Raw genomic sequence first — 24,655 nt, forward strand, 5'->3', positions numbered from 1 at the left:
AGGATGGAGTACAGCCCTGCTGAACCCAGCGTCCTCCCTGGTTTGGGAGACGATCGCATAATGCGAGGTGAACGTGTGAACCAAAGACCATGTGGTAGCCCTACAAATGTCCTGAATGGGGACATGGGCCAAACAGGCAGCCGACGAGGCTTGCCCCCTAGTCGAGCGTGCCCTCACAATCGGCAGCGGGGGGACTCCCACCAGGTCGTAACAGGTACGAATACACAAGGTGATCCAGTTGGAGAGCCACTGAGTGGAGATTGGCCGACTTCTCATGTGTTCGGCTGAGGCGATGAACAGCTGCGAGGACTTCCTGAATGGCTTTGCATGTTCCAGGTAAAAGGCCAGAGCCCGTCTCACATCCAGCATGTGGAGGCGGTGCTCCTCACTGGATGCATGGGGCTTGGGACAGAGCACCGTCAGGAAGATATCCTGACCCATGTGGTAGGTGGAGACCACCTTGGGGAGGAACGAAGGATGTGGGCGGAGTTGGACCTTATCCTTATGGAACACCGTGTACGGGGGTTCAGAGGTCAGGGCCCTGAACTCCAAGACACGTCTAGCTGATGTGATCATCACCAGGAAGGCCACCTTCCATGAGAGGTGCAACCAGGAGCATGTAGCTAGTGGTTCAAACGGGGGACCTGTCAATCCAGCCAGCACCAAGTTCAGGTCCCACTGCGGGACTGGGGGCACAACATACGGGAAGAGACGATCCAACCCCTTAAGGAATCGGCCAGTCATAGCATGGGAGAATACTGTGTGGCCCTACACTGGTGGGTAGAAGGCCGATATGGCTGCAAAGTGCACCTTGATGGACGAGGGTGCTAGGCTTTGGGCCCTAAGGTGAAGGAGGTAGTCTAAAATGAGCTGGATCAGAGCAGCCACAGGCGAAACACCCCGATCAGCTGCCCACCGGGAAAACCGAGAACCACTTTGCCAGGTAGGCCCAATGTGTGGAGGGCCATCTGCTTTCCAGGAGGATGCGCTGAACCCCTTCTGAGCATGTCCTCTCCTCCCAGCCTAACCAATGAGAAGCCACGCCATGAGGTGGAGTGCCGCTAGGTTGGGGTGGAGGAGGCGGCCTTGGTCCTGGGATAGCAGGTCCGGATGGGATGGCAATGGCCACAGCGGGGTGACTGCCAGGCTCGTGAGAGTCCCGTACCAATGTTGCCTGGGCCATGCCGGGGCAATCAGGAGGACCCGGGCCCTGTCCATCTTTATCTTCTCCAAGACCTTGCCGATCAGCGGGATCGGGAGGAAGGCATAGAGAAGTTGGCTCAATCAGGACAGGAAGAAGGCGTCGGAGATGACGCCCGCGCACAACCCCCCGCCCACCCCCTGAGCAGATGTGGGGACACTGGTGGTTCTGCCTTGTCGTGAACAGGTACATCTGGGGAGTGCCCCACTTTTGGAAAATCCTGTGCACCACCTCTGGGTGTAGTGACCACTCGTGCTGAGAGGAGAAGTCTTGGCTCAGGTGATCTGCCCATGAGTTCCAGGCTCCCGGTAAGTGGTGGGCTTCTAGGCAAATATCATGGGCTATACAGAAGTCCCACAGCCTGAGGGCTTCCTGGCAGAGGAGCAGGCCCCACCTCGCCAGTTGATGTAGAACATCAAGGCTATGTTGTCTGTGAGAACCCTGACCACTCTGCCCTCCAGGTGTGAGCGGAAGGCCACGCATGCCAGATGGACCGCCCTGAGCTCCTTGACATTTATATGTAGGGCAAGGTCCCACGTGGACCACAGACCTTGGGTCTGAACGTTCCCCACATGGGCTCCCCACCCCAGGTCTGACGCGTTGGATACCAGCTCCACTAGTGGGGGCCCAGAGTGGCGCACATGGACAGGAGGAGCACCACGTGATCCTGCACCCAGGACCTGAAGCTGCCCTTGACCTGCCAGTCGTCGAGAGATGGGAAGGTCTGGACCCCGTGACGTCTGAGGTAGGCTGCTACCACAGACATGCACTTTGTGAATACGCTGGGAGCAGGGGACAGGCCAAACAGGAGGACCGTAAACTGGTAGTGCTCCTGCCCAACTGTGAAACGGAGGAAACGTCTGTGTCCCTTGAATATATGAATGTGTAAGTAAGCGTCCTGCAGATCGAGGGCAGCGTACCAGTCCCCGGGATCCAGGGAGGGGATGACGAAGGCCAGAGAGACCATGCGAAACTTGAGCTTTACCATGTACTGGTTCAGGCCTCGCAGGTCCAGGATGGGCCTGAGCCCCTCGTTGGCCTTTGGGATAAGGAAGTAGCGGGAGTAGAAGCCCTTGTGTCTGAACTCCTCTGGTACCACCTCCACCACTCCTCGGCCAAGGAGCTGCCCCACCTCCTGCTTGAGCAGGGCCTCGTGAGAGGGGTCCCCGAGGAGATGGAGGGTGGGTGGGCAGGGTAGAAGTAAACTGGAGGGTGAAGCCCCGGGAGATGGTGTTGAGGACCTATTGGTCCAAGGTCAGCCACGACCACTCCAGGAGAAAAGCACACAACCAGTAGGAGAAGGGAAGCTTTATTGCGGGTGGATCCATGGTATGAACTGGTAAGTTGCCTGCAGGCATCCCGTCAAAACTGATGCTTTAGAATCATAGAATATCAGGGTTGGAAGGGACTTCAGGAGGTCATCTAGTCTAACCCCCTGCTCAAAGCAGGACCAATCCCCAACTAAATCATCCCAGCCAGGGCTTTGTCGAGCCTGACCTTAAAAACCTCTAAGGAAGGAGATTCCACCACCTTCCTAGGTAACCCATTCCAGTGCTTCACCACCCTCCTAGTGAAATAGTGTTTCCAAATATCCAACCTAAACCTCCCCCATTGCAACTTGAGACCACTACTTCTTGTTCTGTCATCTGCTACCACTGAGAACAGTCTAGATCCATCCTCTTTGGAACCCCCTTTCAGGTAGTTGAAAGCAGCTATCAAATCCCCCCTCATTCTTCTCTTCTGCAGACTAAACAATCCCAGTTCCCTCAGCCTCTCCTCATAAGTCATGTGCTCCAGCTCCCTAATCATTTTTGTTGCCCTCCGCTGGACTCTTTCCAATTTTTCCACATCCTTCTTGTAGTGTGGGGCCCAAAACTGGACACAGTATTCCAGATGAGGCCTCACCAATGTTGAATAGAGGGGAATGATCATGTCCCTCGAGTTGCTGGCAATGCTCCTATTTATACAGCCAAAATGCCGTTAGCCTTCTTGGCAACAAGAGCACACTGTTGACTCATATCCAGCTTCTTGTCCACTGTAACCCCTAGGTCCTTTTCTGCAGAACTGCTGCCTAGCCACTCGGTCCCTAGTCTGTAGCAGTGCATGAGATTCTTCTGTCCTAAGTGCAGGACTCTGCACTTGTCCTTGTTGAACCTCATCAGATTTCTTTTGGCCCAATACTCCAATTTGTCTAGGTCCCTCTGTATCCTATCCCTACCCTCCAGCATATCTACCACTCCTCCCAGTTTAGTGTCATCTGCAAACTTGTTGAGGGTGCAATCCACGCCATCCTCCAGATCATTAATGAAGATACTGAACAAAACCGGCCCCAGGACCGACCCTTGGGGCACTCCACTTGATACCAGCTGCCAACTAGACATGGAGCCATTGATAACTACCCGTTGAGCCCAATGATCTAGCCAGCTTTCTATCCACCTTATAGTCCATTCATCCAACCCATACTTCTTTAACTTGCTGGCAAGAATACTGTGGGAGACCGTATCAAAAGCTTTGCTAAAGTCAAGGCCTGTTTACCCTTGGAGGGCCGAGGTTGGGGTGCAGACTGGGATTGCCCCTCCAGGTGTTTCTTATAGTCCCTTGACTTTTTATAAGGGGGCTCATATTTAGAGTGGGCGGCCTGGGTGGGAGCCTGCTGTGTCTTAAACTTGGTCCTGGCCAGGGCCGGGAAATAGAGGCCAACGGTCTTAAGCATTGTGCGGGAATCTTTCAGGCCGTGCAATTTCACGTCCGTCTGTTCTGCAAACAGGGCCTTGCCAGCGGACGGAATGTCCTGTAAGTAGTTCTGCGCCTCACTGGACAGCCCAGACGGCAGGAGCCATGATGCCCTTCTCATGGACACCACAGAGGCCATGGATCTTTCAGCCATATCTGCAGCATCCGAAGCTGCCTGAAGGGCTGCCCTGGCAGCCACTGTAGCCTCCTCCACCAGAGCCTTGGACTCTTTTTTGTCACACTCTTGGAGAGAGTCCTCAAATTTGGGCAGAGTGCCCCACAAATTGAACTCATATCTCCCCAGAAGGGCTTGGTGGTTCGCCACCCTCAGCTGGAAACTCAAGGACAAATAAACCTTTCTCCCGAATAGATCCCGTCTCCTCGAGTCTTTATTCTTAGGAGAAGGGGCTGGTTGGCCCTGCCTCTCCCTGTGGTTGACCGACTCGACCACCAGGGAGTTGGGGGCAGGGTGGGTGTACAGGTATTCATGCCCCTTAGCAGGCACGAAGTACTTCCGTTCCGCCCTCTTATAGATGGGGGACACGGAAGCTGAGGTTTGCCACAAGGCGTTCGAAATCTTTGCCATCCCTTTATGGAGTGGGAGAGCCACCCTGCCCGGTGGACATTAAAGAGGGAGTCCGAGGGTTCCTCCACCTCCTCGGCTTGAAGGTTGAGGCTTGATGCCACCCTTTTCAACAGTTCCTGGTGGGCTTTAGAGTCCTGGGAGGTTGAGATAGGGAGGCCGACAGTCTCTCCGAATCTCCGGCCACCGAGCAAGCCACCACCGGGGGCTACGGGGCCCATTGGTACCATGGTGCCAGCCAAGGAGCTTGGTGCCACTGCTCCTGCTGTGGCACCGGCGGAGCAGGCTGTTCAGCCTGACTAGCCTGCCCCATCAATTGATGACTGCGAAGGAAGGCTAGGCTGGCATATGACCTGCCACTATCCAGGGACTGGGACAAGCGGTGGTGTCGGGAACGATGCCGACCACGAGACCGTGATCCCGGCATGGAGGAGCGGGAGTACCGCCGGTAACAGCTGCTCCGTGATTGGCTCCGTGGTGGGGATCTCGAGTGAGACGAAGAACAGGAACGGCGTCGATGCCTGAACCGCAAAGCATAGGTGGTGAGTTATATGGGCCCGTGCTCCACTAATATTCAGGAACGTGGGCCCAGCTCCACCAGTGTTTGGGCTTATATTTTTCAGAGCTGTCCCATCCATAGGAAGGACTGGGACAACCGCCCTGGGCCCCACACTTTGTGGGTCCCTGCGCTTCAGGGATCCAGGGTGGCCTGGGAGGTTAGCGGAGGGCTTGGCAACCTGCCCCACTCTGCTCCTCCCCACCCTGCCTCTTCCCGCCCCTGCTCCGCCCCCTCCACACCCCCATTCCACCCCTTCCTCCAAGCCCCTGCCCCCTCTCTTTCCAGCTTCTGCCTTCTCCCCCAAGTGATGGCAGGGTAGGACAGAGCAGAGCGTGGAGGGCTGGGGCCGGATTGCTTGCAATTTAATGTTGATAAATGCAAAGTAATGCACATTGGAAAGTATAATCCCAACTATGCATATAAAATGATGGGGTCTAAATTAGCTGTTACCACTCAAGAAAGAGATCTTGGAATCATTGTGGATAGTTCTCTGAAAACATCTACTCAATGTGCAGCAGCAGTCAAAAAAGTGAACAGAATGTTGGGAATCGTTAAGAAAGGGAGAGATAATAGGACAGAAAATATCACGTTGCCTCTATATAAATCCATGATACATCCATGTCTTGGATACTGTGTGCAGATGTGGTCGCCCCATCTCAAAAAAGATATTGGAATTGGAAAAGATTCAGAAAAGGGCAAGAAAAATGATTAGGGGTATGGAACAGATTCCATATGAGGAGAGATTAATAAAACTGGGACTTTTTAGCTTGGAAAAGAGACGGCTAAGGGGAGATATGATTGAGGTCTATAAAATCATGACTGGTGTGGAGAAAGTAGATAAGAAAGTGTTTTTTACTCCTTCTCATAACACAAGAACTAGGGGTCACCCAATGAAATTAATATGCAGCGGGTTTAAAACAAACAGAAGTATTTCTTCACACAACACACAGTCAATCTGTGGAACTCCTTGCCAGAGGATGTTGTGAAGGCCAAGATCATAACAGGGTTCAAAAAAGAACTAGATTAATTCATGGCGGATAGGTCCATCAATGGCTAATAGCCAGGATGGGCAGGGATGGTGTCACTAGCCTCTGTTTGCCAGAAACAGGGAATGGGCGACAGTGGATTGATCACTTGATGATTACCGGTTCTGTTCATTCCTTCTGGGGCACCTAGCATTGGCCACTGTTGGAAGACAAGATACTGGGCTAGATGGATCTTAGGTCTGACCCAGTATGGCCATTCTTATGTTCTGATGTACTAGAACTGATGATTTGATAAGTTAAGAGCCCAGCTCAATTCTCAAAGCCTACAGAGATTAGGTAAGGGTGAGAGTCAGATGCTCCCCCATTTTGTGTGTGTGTTTAAACTGAGCTCATTTGCTCTGGAATCATTGCTAAACATGGAAACCAATGATGCCATTTTATTATTATCAATACTGAGATGGCTCCTAGAGGACTCAATCAAGACCAAAGTCTCACAGTGCTAGGCACTGCACAAACACATGGTGACAGATGGTCCCTGCCCCAAAGAGCCTGCAGTCTAAATAGGCACAACAGTCAAAGCATGAGAGTGGAAGTGATTCACTCAAGGTCACTGCAATGGAGTGTACTCACCTCTCACGAACACCCCCTGTTTCAATGCCTGTGCCTGCATCCTCTCTCTCTCTCTCTCTCTCTCAATTTGTGGTGGGTCTTTGGCAACTCAGCCCTCCGGCCAAGTCTCACACAGTCTGTTTGTGAGATAAAAGCAAAGCAAATCCCTTCCAGGGTAAAAGTCCAACTGGGACCTCTCTCAGAGCCCTATGACTCTCTCAAGCTGTCCCTGCTCCGGTATAGAGTGGTGCCCCAGGGCTCCCTCTCTGGAGGCAATGTCTTCACCCTCTCAGGGCCTTTCTGGCTGCAGCTCTCCAACTGGACCACTACAGTTCAGTTCCCCTTCTGGGATGTCTCAATGTTCAGGCCACTTTCCCAGTAGCTGGTGGGGAGGACCTGGGCCTACTCTCTACTCTGGGTCCCAGCCCAGGCACCCTATAGTTAGCAGCCACTTCCCTGTAGCTCCAGCACTTTCTTCACCCTTACCTCAGGGCCTTGTCCTTGTGGCATTCCAGCAGCCAGCTGGAGCACCATCTGCTCTTCTCCAGCTCTAGCAAGTAACTGAACTCCCTCTGGCCCTGCAGTTCTTATACTGACCTGCTGGGCCCTGATTGGCTGCGTCCCACACAGCTGCTCCAGGCAGCCTCAGGATCTCTCTACTGCCCTTTTCTGGGGAGGGGTGTGGCAGGGCCACAAGGCCTCCAACTGGGAGCCTCAGGGCCTAGTCCACTCCATAACACCCCTCCCCCTTCAGACAAGATTGAGGTGGTGCTCTTGCAGGTAATGACTCTGCTTACCCAGTCTTTTGCCCTAGTTTAGCAGGGTATTTACTCTCTCCAACCTTTCTGTTTAGAAAGTTCCTTTGCATGTGCCCGTTTGTCAGGGATCTCCCTCCCTGGCCTCTCTTACCTAGGGAGCTTTATAGTCCTTGCCCTGGTTTCCCTGCCAGGCCTCTCTGCCTGGAGAGATTTGGCAGTCTCTCACCACAGTGGATCAGGGTCTTCTCCCTCAGGCCTATCTACCTGGAGAGCTTTTATAATCTTTGCCCCTTTTGGTCAGGGCTCCCTGCCAGGCCTCTCTTACCTGGAGAGATTTTTCAGTTCAGGCTCCTTCCTTAAGTATCTCTGGGACATGCCTTCTACTAATTTTGCCCTGCTTCCTCAGGGTACTTCTCTTCATGGCCTTTCTACCTGGAGAGCTATTCATAGTAGTTTGTGCCTTGGTTCTCAGGGTCTTTCTCCCAGGTCTCTCTACCTGGAGAGCTTTTAACCATCCCCTTGCCACAGTTAGTTAGGGTTCCTCTCAGACCTCTTTGTCTGAAGAGGTTTTAATTGTTCAGGCTCCCTGGGAGCTCCTTCTATTCAGGGCCAACCTATCTCAAAGGTGAGCTCAATCAAAGTTACCCTTTAGCCATGTTCCTTAGCCAAGGGAGATCTTCTTGTTTGGCTGACATTAGGAAGTCCACCAGGTCAATGGCAATACCCTTATCTTTCTCAGAGAAATATGAAGTGATCACAGCCTGGGGTCCCTCTTTTTGTAGGTAGCCCATATGGCGCACATAACCCTTCATAGTCATTGGATCTCACTGTGCTCAATTTACAGAGTCAATTCTCGAGGGCAGACCTGCCCTTTTAAACATAAATACACAAGGAAAGCATCTTTTCAGCAGCAGCTCCCTGGCTCCCCTGAGGATTCTCATGGCTAAGGTATTATATCTTTAATTTAGTACCACTGGCTCTGGATGCTTGAGCAAACTGGACATTCATGGATCGGATACCAGTCACAGGTCTAAGCAGATAATAGCGGAATTTAAAATACCAACTTTATTTCCTATTGATATATTTTCCTTTAAGCATTTTCAGCCATCTTACCCTGTCAGTGAAAGGGAAAAAGTCTGTGTGAGATTTGAGGCCACTTCATTGTATCAAGGAGGACTTTGGTTTCCTGTTGACAAGCCTAAACTTTCATCAGCACAAATAAACCCTCCCTGCACCTCCCGTAAAACACCTGAATATCATGAAGAGAACATGTAATGAAATGTTTGTGAAGGAAACAACCACGTTGCACTTATAAACCACAGCGGTCTGACCTTACATGCTTCTGGCCCTTGGGGCAGATCCTGTGATGTAAAGAGTGTTAATGAATGTTAACTCTAGTGGCAATACATTTAACGGTGCATGCTCTCAGAGGCACCTCATCCAGGAAAGAATCCATTAAATACAGAGGTGTTTTAACTGCATTAGCTGGGCAGACAGAAAAGTGTTTAGAACACAGGCCATGGAGAGCAGGGAAATCATTTTCCCTTTCCAAGAGAAGCCAGGGTTAACTGTACCATGAGTGCATCCTTATTATATATTATGATTTGTATTACAGTAGCACTTAGAGCGCTCTACTGCAATTGTGCTAAGTCAATGGAAAATTTTGTATATGACAAGATTGCCCTAAAAGTCTATTTATTTAGCATTAAAGCAGTGTGTCTCATTAAAGGATATTTAGAAAATGCCATGTTATGTTTGCTGGACTCTAAATTAGCTCCATAGAAAGTTATTACATGGCTTTAAAAATTTCAAATTAAAGTATACTTGACCACTTGACATGAATCAGTCTTGTAAACTGGTCATGGAAAAAGAACCATCTCAGACACAAAACCCACTCCCCACCTGTACCATGACAGTGAGAAATCTAATGGTATTTTACTCACCCACCAAAAAAATTTATTCACTTCAGTCAAGGGTGTGTGTGGGCTTTTGATAGGGTAACTATGCTTTGGTGTAGGAGACGTTGACCATAAAAACTTCAAGAATGCCAACCCAGTGGGGCATGACTAAGGGATGCAGTATACAGCAGCAGGCCACAATTGTCTATATTACCTGCTGATTGAAAAGGAAAGATGAAGGGCACTGGAAATTAAAGTGCCATTCAAAATACTGAGATGGTCAAGGAACATAGTTCTTGAGACACGATTTTATCAGTTGAACTGTACTGATGAAAAATACAGGGGGAATTCTGATCTCATTTACATTTGTGCAAATCTAGAGGAATCGCTCGATGTCCTCTAGATGTTCACCAATGGAAAGGAGAGCAGAGTTTAGTCCTTCTAAGCTTCTCTTACCGACAGGAGGTTAAGTTTCATTTCTTCTTGCTGGTCTATTTTGAAAGCCCGAAGTGATCAGATTAAATAAACTTTTTTTTTTCAGACTAGCTCCCATGGAGCTGTGGAAATCCCTAAAAATTCTTCAATTTTCAGTTGAAAACCACACATTTATACCTGTTGTAATTCTGCTCTGTGATGCTGCAAGTAGGTGTATTTTGTTATTGAGTGCTAACTGTGCGTTATGTGTAAGGATGTGGTTTGAGACCGATTCAGCTTGACTTCCTGGCTGTCACACAAAGATGCTATTCTTCTTGTTAAATGCTACCTGAGTTAGAGTGTGATTTTTAGAAACATTGATGACTCAGACGTGGCTCCCACAGGTGTAGGATTTCCACACGCACTTGGTTAAAAGGCCTGTGGTCATGATAGACCAAAAAGGGTTACCACTACTCACCAACTTTCTGAAAACCCTGTAGGAAACATTCACTTTCACCCTACTGCACTTTCCCATATATTGTTTTTTTAAAAATAACTGCTTTGTAACATTCACCATAATTTGCATCTCTTTGACAAATAAAAGGGAGGATGCTGTCTATGATTCTCTGTATTACTCACAGATTTACTAGCATGGAAGTTACATTTTCTTGTACTCTGGCTTACTTAGTCTCCTCTCACTGCACACACATAGCTGTTTTTAGCATTCGTGGGATTTATCAAATGCTGCATAAGAAAGAAGAGACCCTTTGGAGAAAACTTTTACAAGGTAGTTTAGTTCACTAAGAATCATGGACCTGGTACTACTAAGTAACTCGTTTTATGTTGGGGTGTATCACAGTTGATGATGATTAACGTGTAACATATTAAAATCAGTTATTGATCATTTAACTAGAAATGTTGTTGAAACAAGCACAAGAGAAAAGAGGTTTTCGCTTTAACTGGCATGACAGAATTTCTAATGAATAAAAATATATATATAGATATATAAGTGGCTTGGACAACTGCAACTTGCAGTAAAAAGTCATTGTTCTAGAATTTGGTGATAATCAGTGGTTTGTGGGGAAAAGAGAATCAGATAATACTGTGGAAATTCATCAAGAGATACATTATTTCTAATCAGCCTAGATCAGCAGGGACCAAAAGTCATTATCTTGTATTAACTGATTAGGAGCCTATGTGAAATGAGTCAGTGAGTCTCAGTCCAAGTTTGTCATGATCAAGTCTCCACATCACAAAAACACAGTCCCACAACTGGTCCCTGGGCTGGCAAAGAGGCCAAGGACAGAATAGACAAGGAGGGTGATGAATTCTACTGACTTTAGTGTTAAAACTTCCAGGTTGACACACATTGGTGGAACTCATGTTATAACTGCCCTATAGAGAAATAAAGGACTCCAGTTAAAGTGTGTGTGTGAAATTGATTAAAAATAAACAGGATAAACAAGATTATTGAGAACACTTATTTTCCTGCTTGTTTTTGGTTAGTGGGCAAATCAGCTAGTTACAAACAACCGCAAAGTTACAGCCACAATACTGAAGGCCAGGCAAAAATTCAGGTCTTCCAGCAGGGCCGGCTCTGGCTTTTTTGCCGCCCCAGGCAAAAAAGTCTCTCGCCGCCCCCCGCCGCCCCTGGCGGGGAGCGTGGCAGGGGAGGGCACCGAGCCCGGCCGCGGCCCCGCTCTCCCCGACCGGCCGGAGCGCTGGGAGGAGGGCGGCGAGCCCGGCCGCAGCCCTGCTCTCCCTGGGTGAGCGCTGCCCCCCTCCAGGTGCCGCCCCAAGCACATGCTTGGAGGGTTGGTGCCTGGAGACGGCCCTGTCTTTCAGGTTTCTATTGTGGTATGTCTCTTGGATTAGGCATCAGTCAGTAAAACCCAGTTGGATGCTGTTGCAGGTTCAGCAATGCCTGGTATCAGCAGGCTACTCTGTGGTCCACCTACCTTGTACAGAAGAAAGTGGAAAGATAGCTGTGATATCATCCCATTTGTAATGCATGACTCAGCTAGCTGTGGAGATGAGTTCAGTTGAGTATTCAGTATTGTTCAATTTCAGATGCTCTTTTACTCCAGTTAGTACATTCCAATCTAGCTTCTGGCTCTTCTAGAAGCCATAGTGGTCAGGCCATGCAAGACCTCTTGCTGGGTTTAAATGAGGGTCAGCCAGCCAGTTTGGTCAGACTGGATTTCCCAGCAGATTTTTATATGACCAATCAAAGATTGCTTTGGCAATTAAAAGAGGTTGCTGGATGTCTGGAACATCTTGCAGCGGTTCTAGCAGTAGAGTCAGTTGACAGTGATGGACAATTGTGTGTCTTTGGAGAGGAATTGGATAGGTGAGGTGCCTCACGGATCTGTCCCATCGCCACTGTTCAACATACAGAAGGATGGCTTCTAAACACTATGGACCAGATCCTCAGCTAGTATGAACTGGAGTAGTTCCATTGACTTTCATGGAGCTACACTGATTTACACAATCTGAGAAATGTGCCCTGTTGCCCTGGATTTGAGGGGTGTATATACACCAGAATGTGATCAAGCCAATTGCAACCATATTATGTGCACTCAGCAACTATACATTCATAAAATAAAACACCACATAGAATCATAGAATCATAGAATATCAGAGTTGGAAGGGACCTCAAGAGGTCATCTAGTCCAACCCCCTGCTCAAAGCAGGACCAATTCCCAGCTAAATCATCCCAGCCAGGGCTTTGTCAAGCCGGGCCTTAAAAACCTCCAAGGAAGGAGACTCCACCACTTCCCTAGGTAACGCATTCCAGTGTTTCACCACCCTCCTAGTGGTGAAAAGTTAATTTAAAAACAGGCTTTCAAAAGCAAGGTCATAGCTTTAACTATTTCCCCATGCTAATTTTTCCCCCTACTGTTACTCACACCTTCTTGTCAACTATTGGAAATAGGCCATCCTGATTATCACTACAAAAGTTTTCTTTCTCCTGCTGATAATAGCCAACCTTAATTGATTAGTCTCGTTATAGCTGGTATGGCAACACCCATTTTTTCATGTTCTCTGTGTGTATATATATCTTCCTACTGTATTTTGCACTGCATGCATCCGATGAAGTGGGTTTTAGCCCACGAAAACGTATGCCCAAATAAATTTGTTAGTCTCTAAGGTGCCACAAGGACTCCTCATTCTTTTTGCTGATACAGACTAACACGGCTACCACTCTGAAACCTATCCTAGTTCTGGTTCTGAGGCCTGGTCTACACTACGGGTTTAGGTCGACTTTAGCAGCGTTAAACCGAATTAAGCCTGGACACGTCCACACAACGAGGCCCTTTCTTTCGACTTAAAGGGCCCTTTAAACCGGTTTCTTTACACCACCTCCGACGAGGGGATTAGCGATAAAACCGGCCTTTGCGGGTCGGAATTGGGGTAGTGTGGACGGAATTCGATGTTATTGGCCTCCGGGAGCTATCCCACAGTGCTTCATTGTGACCGCTCTGGACAGCGCTCTCAACTCAGATGCACTGACCAGGTAGACAGGAAAAGACCCACGAAGGTTTGAATTTCATTTCCTGTTTGCCCAGCGTGGAGAGCACAGGTGACCACGCAGATCTCATCAGCACAGGTAACCGTCATGGAGTCCTCCCAGGATCGCAAAAGAGCTCCAGCATGGACCGAACGAGAGGTACGAGATCTGCTCGCCATATGGGGAGATGAAGCAGTGATAGCTGAACTCCGTAGCAGTAAAAGAAATGGAAAAGTATTAGAAAAGATCTCCAAGGCCATGAAGGACCGAGGCCATAACAGGGACACACAGCAGTGCCGCGTGAAAATTAAGGAGCTACGGCAAGCCTATCACAAAGCCAGAGAAGCAAACGGAAGGTCCGGGGCAGAGCCGCAAACTTGCCGCTACTACGCGGAGCTGCCTGCGATCCTAGGGGGTGCAGCCACCACTACCCCAACCGTGTGCTATGACTCTCTCACTGGAGAAACACACAGGGAAGACGGTTCGGGGAACGAGGAAGATGACGATGGAGGTACTGTAGGTAGCTCACAGCAGCAAGGAAGCGGAGAAACCGGTTTCCCCAACAGCCAGGATATGTTTGTGACCCTGGACCTGGAACCAGTAACCCCCGAACTCACCCAAGACCCTCAGGGCACACAGGAGACCTCTGGTGAGTGTAACTTTGTAAATATTTGTAAACATTACAAAAAAAAAGCAAGCAAGTCTGTTAACGTGTATGGGGATGGAGCGGAAATCCTCCAGGGACATCTCCAGAAAGCTCTCCTGGTTGAAATGGGGTGATTTTATTAAGGGGGACATTCAGAGGCGCCCGTTCCTGCTATTCTGACCAGAAATGTTCCCCGCTGTTAACCACGCGGTGGGGGGGAGGGGTGAAGTGATCATCCCAGAGAATCGTGTGTGTGTGTGTGTGGGGGGGGGTTTACTTGTGTTTGTGCCGCATGTTAACCGGGAAACCGCAGCCCCCTCCTTTTACATTGAAACCCCATTTTAAATGGACAACCCAATTCATCCTTGATATGGGAAATGCGCTGCTGTTTGCAACCTTTCCCGCATGTTAAGAAGGTTAAAAAAGCCAAAACACTGTGGCCTACGATGGCTGCCTGCAAGCCGAAATATGCGACCTTGTAATGAAAGAGTGTACCCATTGTTCCCTAAAATGTGTCTTTTTTAACCACCTCTCCCTTCTCCTCCACCAGCTGCAAATGTTTCTCCTTCGCAGAGGCTCGTGAACATTAGAAAGAGAAAACGTAAGACGAGGGACGAGATGTTCACGGAGCTGCAGATGTCCTCCCACGCTGATAGAGCACAGCAGAATGCGTGGAGGCAGTCAATGTCGGAGATGAGAAAAGCCCAACATGAACGAGAGGAGAGGTGGCGGGCTGAAGACGATAGGTGGCGTCAGCTTGCAGACAGACGGCAAGAGGCAATGCTCCGTCTGCTGGAGCATCAAAGTGATATGCTCGAGCGTATGGTTGAGTTGCAGGAAAGGCAGCAGGAGCAGAGACCGCCGCTACAGCCCCTGTGTAACCAACAGCCCTCCTCCCCAAGTTCCATAGCCTCCTCACCCAGACGCCCAAGAACACGGTGGGGGGGCCTCCGGCCACCCAGTCACTCCACCCCAGATGATCGCCCAAGCATCAGAAGGCTGGGCTTCAATAAGAGTTAAAGTTTTAAAATGCAGTATGTCCTTTTCCATCCCTCCTCCCCCACCCATCCCAGCTACCTTGGCAATTATCCCCCTACCTCTGTAAGGAACTAATAAAGAATGCATGAATGTGAAAAAACAATGACTTTATTGCCTCTGCAAGCGGGAGGGGAGGGGAGGGTGGGGTGGGGTGGTTGGTTTACAGGGAAGTAGAGTGAACCGGGTCGGGGGGGGGGGGGTTGGAGGGTTCATCAAGGAGAAACAAACAGAAGTTTCACACAGTAGCCTGGCCAGTCACAAAACTCGTTTTCAAAGCTTCTCTGATGCGCACCGCGCCCTGCTGTGCTCCTCTAACCGCCCTGGTGTCTGGCTGCGCGTAATCAGCGGCCAGGCGAGTTGCCTCAACCTCCCACCCCGCCATAAAGGTCTCCCCCTTACTCTCACAGATATTGTGGAGCGCACAGCAAGCAGCAATAACAATGGGGATATTCTTTTCGCTGAGGTCTGAGCGAGTCAGTAAGCTGCGCCAGCGCACTTTTAAACGTCCAAATGCACATTCCACCACCATTCGGCACTTGCTCAGCCTGTAGTTGAACAGGTCCTGACTCCTGTCCAGGCTGCCTGTGTACGGCTTCATGAGCCATGGCATTAAGGGGTAGGCTGGGTCCCCAAGGATCACGATAGGCATTTCAACATCCCCAATGGTCACTTTCTGGTCCGGGAAGAAAGTCCCTTCCTCCAGCTTTCGAAACAGAGCAGAGTTCCTGAAGACGTGAGCATCATGTACCTTTCCCGGCCATCCCACGTTGATGTTGGTGAAACGTCCCTTGTGATCCACCAGGGCTTGCAGCAGCATTGAAAAGTACCCCTTGCGGTTTACGTAGTCGGTGGCTTGGTGCTCCGGTGACAAGATAGGGATATGGGTTCCGTCTATGGCCCCGCCACAGTTTGGGAATCCCATTTCAGCAAAACCATCCACTATTGACTGCACGTTGCCCAGAGTCACTACCCTTGCTATCACCAGGTCTTTCATTGCCCTGGCAAATTAGATCACAGCAGCCCCCACAGTAGATTTGCCCACTCCAAATTGATTCCCGACTGACCGGTAGCTGTCTGGCGTTGCAAGCTTCCACAGGGCTATCGCCACTCGCTTCTCAACTGTGAGGGCTGCTCTCATCTTGGTATCCTGGCGTTTCAGGGCAGGGGAAAGCAAGTCACAAAGTTCCATGAAAGTGCCCTTACGCATGCGAAAGTTTCGCAGCCACTGGGAATCGTCCCATACCTGCAGCACGATGCGGTCCCACCAGTCTGTGCTTGTTTCCCGGGCCCAGAATCGGCGTTCCACGGTATCAACCTGCCCCAGTAACACCATGATTTCCACATTGCTGGGGCCTGTGCCTTGTGAGAGGTCTATGGCCATGTCAATTTCCTCATCACTCTCGTTGCCGTGCTGCAATCGCCTCCTCGCCTGGTCCGGGTTTCGCCTTGGCATGTTCTGGCTCTGCATATACTCCAGGACAATGCGCGTGGTGTTCATAGTGCTCATAATTGCCGCGGTGATCTGAGCGGGCTCCATGATCCCAGTGCTAGCTATGGCGCCTGGTCAGAAAAAAGGCGCGAAAGTAGTATCTGATGGACCAGGAGAAGGAGGGCGGGAGGGAGGGAGGGAGGGCCGAGTGACGACATGGCGTACAGGTACAGGAACAGGGAGAAACACAAACAACTGTCACACAGAATGGTGCCCCCAAAGATTAAACTGGAAACCCTGGGCTTAGCAGGCCGTTGATTTCACGGAGGAAGGGGAAGCAAATGAACACAGAACAAATCTATTTTTTACATCTTAAGGTGGCAGCCGACGCTGCAGCATGAGTGACAGCCATACCAATACGACGACGATGGGTACCAATCATAAAATACCATCATCTGCCAAAAGGCAAGGGGCTGCTGCTGTGTAGCAATGCAGCCCCACGTCTGCCAGCCCCCAGCATCGCCCTCGGCCTCTTCTGGGTGCTTAGCAGACAATACTGGGCAATTGGCAGAAAATAGTATATTATGACTGGTAACCGTCATCATCAAAACAGTAGCATGTCTGCCCAGGTGGCCATGATTGACAGCCATACCAGTATGACGACGACGGGTACCAGTCACAATATACCATCGCCTGGAAGGGGCTGGTGCAATGCAGCACTACGGCTGCCAGCCCCACGGCTATCACTCATGCTACACTGTCTACCGCCAAAAGGCAGTTAGCAGCTGCTGCTGTGTTGCAATGCAGTCCCACGTCTGCCGGCACCCAGAGGACATATGGTGACGGTGAGCTCAGCTGAGCTGAGCGGGCTCCATGCTTGCCGTGGTATGTTGTCTGCACAGGTAACCCAGGTAAAAAGGCGCGAATCTATTGTCTGCCGTTGCTGTGACGAGGGGGGAGGGGCCTGACGACATGTACCCAGCACCGCCCGCGACACTGTTTTGCATCATCCGGGCATTGGGATCTCAACCCAGAATTCAAAGAAAAGGCGCGAACCGCTTCTCGGCTCGAGCTGTGGCGCAAACGTAGTATCTGACGGCCTAGGGGAAGGAGGGAGGGGGGCCGAGTGACGACATGGCGTACAGGCACAGGGAATTAAAATAAAGAACGGTGGCTGTGCATCAGGGAGAGACACAAACAACTGTCACAGACTGGTCCCCCCCAAAGATTAAACTGAAAACCCTGGGTTTAGCAGGCCGTTGATTTGACGGAGGGAGGGGGAAGCAAATGAATACAGAGAAAATCTATTTTTTTACATCTTAAGACGACGGTGCAGCGTGACTGATAGCCCTCGGCATCTTTCTGGGTGCTTGGCAGCAAATATGGGGCGGCGTATGACGATGGTCTTCAGGCCTATTGCACAATCGGCTGCTCGGGGAAGACTCTGCTAACGTGCGATGACCCGACTTGTAATAGGCCGGCTAACAGTCATAATACACCATTTACTGCCAAAAGGCAAGCCCCACGGCTGCCAGCACCCAGATCGCCGATGAAGGCTACCAGTCTACTGCACCGTCTACCGCCAAAAGGCAGTTAGCAGCTGCTGCTGTGTAGCAATGCAGTCCCACGTCTGCCGGCACCAAGAGGACATATGGTGACGGTGAGCTCAGCTGTGCTGAGCGGGCTCCATGTTGTCTGCACAGGTAACCCAGGTAACCCAGATAAAAAGGCGCGAATCTATTGTCTGCCGTTGCTGTGACGGGGGAGGGAGGGGCCTGACGACATGTACCCAGAACCGCCCGCGACACTGTTTTGCATCATCCGGGCATTGGGATCTCAACCCAGAATTCCAAGGGGCGGCGGAGACTGCGGGAACTGTGGGATAGCTGTGGGATAGCTACCCATAGTGCAATGCTCCGGAAGTCGACGCTAGCCTCGTACTGTGGACGCGGTCTGCCGACTAGAGCACCTAGAGCATTTTATTGTGTGGACATACACAATCGGCTGTATACAACCGATTTCAATAAAACCGGCTTCTATAAATTCGAACTAATTTCGTAGTGTAGACATACCCTTAGACTGTGCTCATCACCATGGTATCTGAGCAGTTAAGGCAGTGGAATCTTTGCTGTGGTGGGTCCTTGATTCTCATCTCCATTGCTATCCATCCTAGTCTCTCTCGCTCCTCACCATGTCTATAAAGTGATTTAAAACCTTTTCCCCAGAGGGTTTTTTTTAATCAGTATGACCAGGACTGACCTCAGCTATTACATTCCTCCCATTCCTCTATTATCTATTCATAGATTCCAGCACCAGAAGGAACCATTGTGATCATCCTAGACTGACCTGTATAACACAGGCCAGAGAACTTCCCTGAATTAATGTTAAGCATTGACAATGCACTCAGGGCTGTACAAGATACAAAATACAGATTCCTTACCCCAAAGAGCACAGAAACCACATTCTATTGCTTTGGATCTTCTTACATTTGATTTGAATTGTAACCAAGGAGGCTTTTCATTATAGTAATGTTTTAAGTGTGCTGTATTTCAAAATGGTTTACATCACACAACAGCCTAAGCCTCTTGGTATGAGGTGGGGTGATGCTTTAGAAATAAATTGATCATATAACTATAGCAACACTATTTGCAAAGTCAGAAGAAATTACTCAGTGGCATAAAATGTCTAGATAATTTATTTCCACAGATAATAACAAACCAGAACTATTCTCTGGAAATGGCAGATTTGATGCAGTTAGGTACAAACACCGAACCATCTGACTTGTGCTGCTTGCAGACACTGGCACCTTAGAGAGATCATCCTGAAATACTGCAACTGATGCTGGGGGCCACATTAGAGAGTGAGAGGGAACACAGTCAGTGTGGGAATGAAACCCAGAGAAGCTGCCCAGGAGAGATCACTGGTCCTCAGCTTCAGAGCATCCAACAAGTATCTCTAATCTAAAGTGCTGTGAGAGTAACTTTGCTTGCTATCTCTATTCAATAAAATGTTTAAAACCAAAAGAGAGATATATAACATATGTAAAAATAGAAATATGTACACTGTCTAGAGAGTTAAATATGAACAGAAAAGATTAGACATCTCTAAAAGAATGCATAAGGTGTGTTATATTCCAAATCAGCACATTCTACAATGTCCTATATGCCACAGCAGCTATCAGTTCCTGAGTGCTGGAAGCACCTGCACTGGCTCACTGACCTTCCTCTTCTTCCTTGGCTTCCCCATCTCTTCCTGGCTAAATGCAAGGTCCAGGCTGTATGTCTGCAAGAACCACCAGAGAAGGAGATCATGCTCATAGCACAGACTGCTGGGTGGTTTCTAAGCAAAATATGAGACAAGAAAGCCAAACTTCAAATCCCACATCTTATTTCAGGGATCCTTTTGGTTTGGCGAGTTCAGCCTTGCTCTCTAGAAAGGAAATCAGGCAGGGAATCAAAACTAGGGTCCTGAACAATCTGGACTGGTTGCTTTGTTAAGGCAGGAGCACATCTGGCAGCTAGGAGCAGCATCCATTCCTCACTGCTGAAAGAGAAATCTTTGGGGAGTTGATTAGTGTTTGGGGGTAAAAACGCTCATCAACAAATTCATCTAACCATTCAAACAAAGAGCAGAAGGATGGTGTTCTTTATGTCTGCATGTACTAAACAAAAGGCAGCTGGAAACTGGTTCTTGGCAGGAGACATAGGGTATGTCTACATTGCAATTAAACACCTGGCGGCTAGCCCGTGTCAGCTGACTCGGGCTCGTGGGACTCAGGCTGCAGGGCTATTAAACTTCAGTGTAGACATTTAGGTGTACGCTGCGGATCCCTAGATACCAAACATACTGGAATCAACATACCATGGTGATTGGTGTAGACAGACAGACAGACCAAAAACTTCCTTACTCGTTTTCAGTTGCACTAGACACTTCAGTTGTACTTTTCAAAATAATGATCTCGTATTGCACTCAAAGCTGCTTATGTCATTGTCCCTTATTGCAGATGTAAAGTGCAATCTTTGGTAATCTAGCCCTTACTGCTAGGAACTGAAGGAATGCTCCCAATACAACACATATTCAAGGCCACTAGTTGGCATGATGTGGTCATTGCAGAATTTCTCAGTCATATCGTCAAGACTTTCTATAGCCCATGTGGCTTTGGAATGGGGATTCGTAACATATACGTATCTATGGTCTTTCAAACATGTGAAATACACAGATTACAGGTAGCATGAAAATAGTCCAAACTTTCCCCCATTCCATGATTCAATCTGTGTTTTTAACTTGTTTCTGTTTCCTCCTCTTCATTACCTACCAAAGCAGAGACATACTTGCTAACAACTTCCTTTCTTAATTCAAAAATGGAAAAAAACAGAACCACAAAGTGAGGCAGGCATGCTCTAGGCCAGCAAAACTCCCACTGAAATCAAAAGGAAGTTTTTGCATAAGAAAGGAGCAGTGATAGGGTTGCCAAGTTTGGTTGGACGTATTCCTGGAGGTTTCATCAAATGACATAATCTTTAATTTCTGGAGACTCCAGGACAATCCTGGAGGGTTGGCAACCCTAAACACTGAACAGATCTCTAGGTCAGAGCCCCCAAGCTGAGAATGGCTGCTCAAATGGGCACTTCAAGCAGGTATTTATGCTACACCCCATGGAATCGCTTTGTCCCATCTGCTTCCTTATCCCACACAAAGGGCGCACAGAGGGAAACTATCGGGTCAGTACATTCTCCCACTGGCCAGATGATGAATCAAAGGCTAGATTCCCAGTTAGCGGTGTAGGGAGACCTTCCTTCTGTGCTGCTCTCGCCATGGCAGGAATAGGAGTCAAATCACTGCTGACTGGTAGATCACAAGTATGTTGTATTCCCTTCAGCAGAACCACAAAGCATTCAGGAAGAGTCAAGTTTCTTCACCCAACATTAACTCTCTGCAGATCTGCACATCTTCTTGTGGGTCCTGAGGCAGAGCAAGTTGGTTAGTGAAACTCTTCCCTCTTCTCTGATCCCACCTAGATTTCCCACATGGCCTGGACTATTTTTAGGTGGAAGAAAATGGCCATGGAGAGGAGTGTCCATGGGAGAATCCCAATGACTCCATGCAGCTGATTTTATCTCTACAGAGTGGTATCTCTACTGGTAGTGCAGCTTTGTTCCCCTTCACAATCGATAGCACGAGCAGCATAAGGATCTGAGTATGGAACTATAAAGATCTTTGCAACACCCCTAACGACAGACAAGTATTAACCCCACCCTTTGAAAAGTGGAAATTAAATCCTAGGGAGGAAAATAGAAAGGAGCATAAACTCTGGATAATGAAATGTAAAAATACAATTAGGAAGGCCAAAAAAGAATTTGAAAAACAGTTAGCCAAAGACTCAAAAAGTAATAGTAAAATTTTTTTTAAATACATCAGAAGCAGGAAGCCTGCTAAACAACCAGTGGGGCCACTGGACGATCAAGATGCTAAAGGAGCACTCAAGGACGACAAGACCATTGCGGAGAAACTAAATGAATTCTTTGCATTGGTCTTCATGGCAGAGGATGTGATGGAGATTCCCAAACCTGAGCCATTTTTTTTAGGTGACAAATCTGAGGAACTGTCCCAGATTGAGGTGTCATTAGAGACGGTTTTGGAACAAACTGATAAATTAAACAGTAATAAGTCACCAGAACCAGACGGTATTCACCCAAGAGTTCTGAAGGAACTCAAATGTGAACTTGCAGAACTACTAACTGTAGTCTGTAACCTATCATTTAAATCAGCTTCTGTACCAAATGACTGAAGGATAGTTAATGTGACGCCAATTTTTAAAAAGGGATTCAGAGGTGATCCCGGTAATTACAGGCCGGTAAGCGTGACTTCAGTACCGGGCAAACTGATTGAAACTATAGTAAAGAACAAAACTGTCAGACACAGAGATGAACATAATTTGTTGGGGAAGAGTCAACATAGTTTTATTAAAGGTAAATCATTGCCTCACCAATCCGCTAGAATTCTTTCAGGGAGTCAACAAACATGTGTACAAGGGGGATCCAGTGGATACATTGTACTTAGATTTTCAGAAAGCCTTTGACAAGGTCCCTCACCAAAGGCTCTTAAGCAAAGTAAGCTGTCATGGGATAAGAGGAAAGGTGCTCTCATGGATTGGTAACTGGTTAAAAGATAGGAAGCAAAGGGTAGGAATAAATGGTCAGTTTTCAGAACGGAGGGAGGTACATAGTAGTGTCCCCTGGGGGTCCATTCAACATATTCATAAATGATCTGGAAAAAGGGGTAAACAGTGAGGTGACAAAATTTGCAGATGATACAAAACTACTCAAGATAGTTAAGTCCCAGGCAGACTGAAAAGAATTACAAAAGGATCTCTCAAAACTAGGTGACCGGGCAACAAAATGGCAGATGAAATTCAATGTTGATAAATGCAAAGTAATGCACATTGGAAAACAAAATCCCAACTATACATATAAAATGATGGGGTATGAATTAGGGGTATGAATTACCACTCAAGAAAGAGATCTTGGAGTCATTGTGGATAGTTCTCTGAAAACATCCACTCAATGTGCAGCATCAGTCAAAAAAGCGAACAGAATGTTGGGCATCATTAAGAAAGGGATAGATAATAGGACAGAAAATATCCTATTGCCGCTATATAAATCCATGGTACGCCCACATCTTGAATACTACATGCAGATGTGGTAGCTCCATCTCACAAAAGATATATTGGAATTGGAAAAGGTTCAGAAAAAGGCAATGTTATTATTTGTATTACAGCAGCTCACAGAGGTCCCAAGCTTGGTCCCACTGTGCTAGGTTCTGTACAAACTGACAAGTGAGAGACTCTCCCTGCCCCCGCCCCCGCCCCCATAAACTTACAATAGAAATAGACAAGACAGAAAATAGGTGGAAAGGGAAAGTCTTGCCCAATTTCAGCAGCAGAGCTAGGACAGAACAGAGGTCTCTAGACTCTTAGTCCAGAGCCTTATCTACGAGATCACATCACCTCCTTGGATGTAAGCAAAGGCACTACTACAGGGGTTTGCAACCTTTCAGAAGTGGTGTGCCGATTCTTCATTTATTCACTCTAATTTTAGGTTTCACGTGCCGGTAATACATTTTAATGTTTTTAGAAGGTCTCTCTATAAGTCTATATTATATAACTAAACTATTGTTGTATGTAAAGTAAACAAGGTTTTTAAAATGTTTAAGAACCTTCATTTAAAATTAAATTAAAATGCAGATCTTATCAGTTTAGTGCTGTGGTTCTTAACCTGGGGTGCACGCACCCCCTGGGGATGCGAGATGCCCTTTCTGGGGGTGCGAGATTTTTTTAGAAGGTAAATCATCGAAAAAACAAATTAAGCACAGGCACGTAAGTACAACTACTTTTTCTCATCAAACCTATGTATTTATTAACATTATACATGTTTTAACGATTACTGTAATATACAAACAAAGTTTTAAAGTTTTTAATTGTAGTAATTTTTGATAAGGGCTGCAGAGCACTGGGACCAGGTCGGGAGCAGAGCCGGCAGGAGGGCTGAGCAGGGCCGGAGGCCCGGACCCCAGCTAGCAGGGGGCCGGGCAGCTGGAACCCCAGACCAGCAGTGAGGTGAGCGGGGCCGGTGGCTGGTATCCCAGGCCGGCAGCAGGCTGAGCGGGGTCGATGGCCGGGACCCCAACTGGCAAGGGGCCGGCAGCCGGAACCCCAGACCCGCTGCCGGTCTGGGGTTCCGTTCGCCAGCTCCTGCCAGCCGGGGTCCCAGCCGCCGGAACCACTCAGCCGCCGCTGGCCAGGGATTCCGTTCATTCAGGCTGGCAGCGGGCTGAGCGGGGCCGGTGGCTGAGACCCCGGCTGGCAGCAGCGTGCCAGTAAAAATTGCCTCGTGTGCCACCTTTGGCACGCGTGCAGCAGGTTGCCAACCCCTGCACTATTATGTACTGACCTGCAGAATGCAATACATTTCAGCACTGTACTGCGTAACAAGGTGCTATATTTCTTAGTGGAATTTTTTTGCGTAGAACTGCAGCTAAAATATGAATCATGCCATTACTAACTTCAGGCATAAAATAGGGCAGCTGGATGTAGTCTGGGAAAAGGTATTATGTTAAAAACAGACCCAGATTAAAGCCCTCTTAAAGCCTGGGGCGGGGGAGGGTCTGGCAGCAAAGTAGCTGTGATCTGAACTACCATGCAGCGTCATCCCCAGCAACACACTGCAAAATGAGGGTCCAGTTCTCTTCTACACCATTTCCTATGAACAGGTAGCATTATGCCATCTTTGCC

The 24,655-nt window shown here is 48.5% G+C and overlaps 1 protein-coding gene across 2 annotated transcripts in view; it reads right to left on the reverse strand.

Moving 5' to 3' along the window:
• Positions 1–24,655, reverse strand: part of HORMAD2 (HORMA domain containing 2) — a 143,696-nt gene that overhangs the window by 52,299 nt on the left and 66,742 nt on the right. The window contains exon 13 of one of the 2 annotated variants that reach the window (XM_065568148.1): positions 18,969–19,647. The exons of the other annotated variant lie outside the window; for it this stretch is intronic. Within the exon in view, the coding sequence (XP_065424220.1) occupies positions 19,543–19,647 (105 nt within the window). The 3' untranslated portion in view covers positions 18,969–19,542. Of the gene's footprint in view, positions 1–18,968; positions 19,648–24,655 lie in introns of those variants that run through there. 2 annotated transcript variants of the gene reach the window in all.

Source organism: Chrysemys picta, chromosome 15 (genome assembly GCF_011386835.1).
Source record: "Chrysemys picta bellii isolate R12L10 chromosome 15, ASM1138683v2, whole genome shotgun sequence".
In the NCBI taxonomy this organism is placed as follows: domain Eukaryota; kingdom Metazoa; phylum Chordata; order Testudines; family Emydidae; genus Chrysemys; species Chrysemys picta.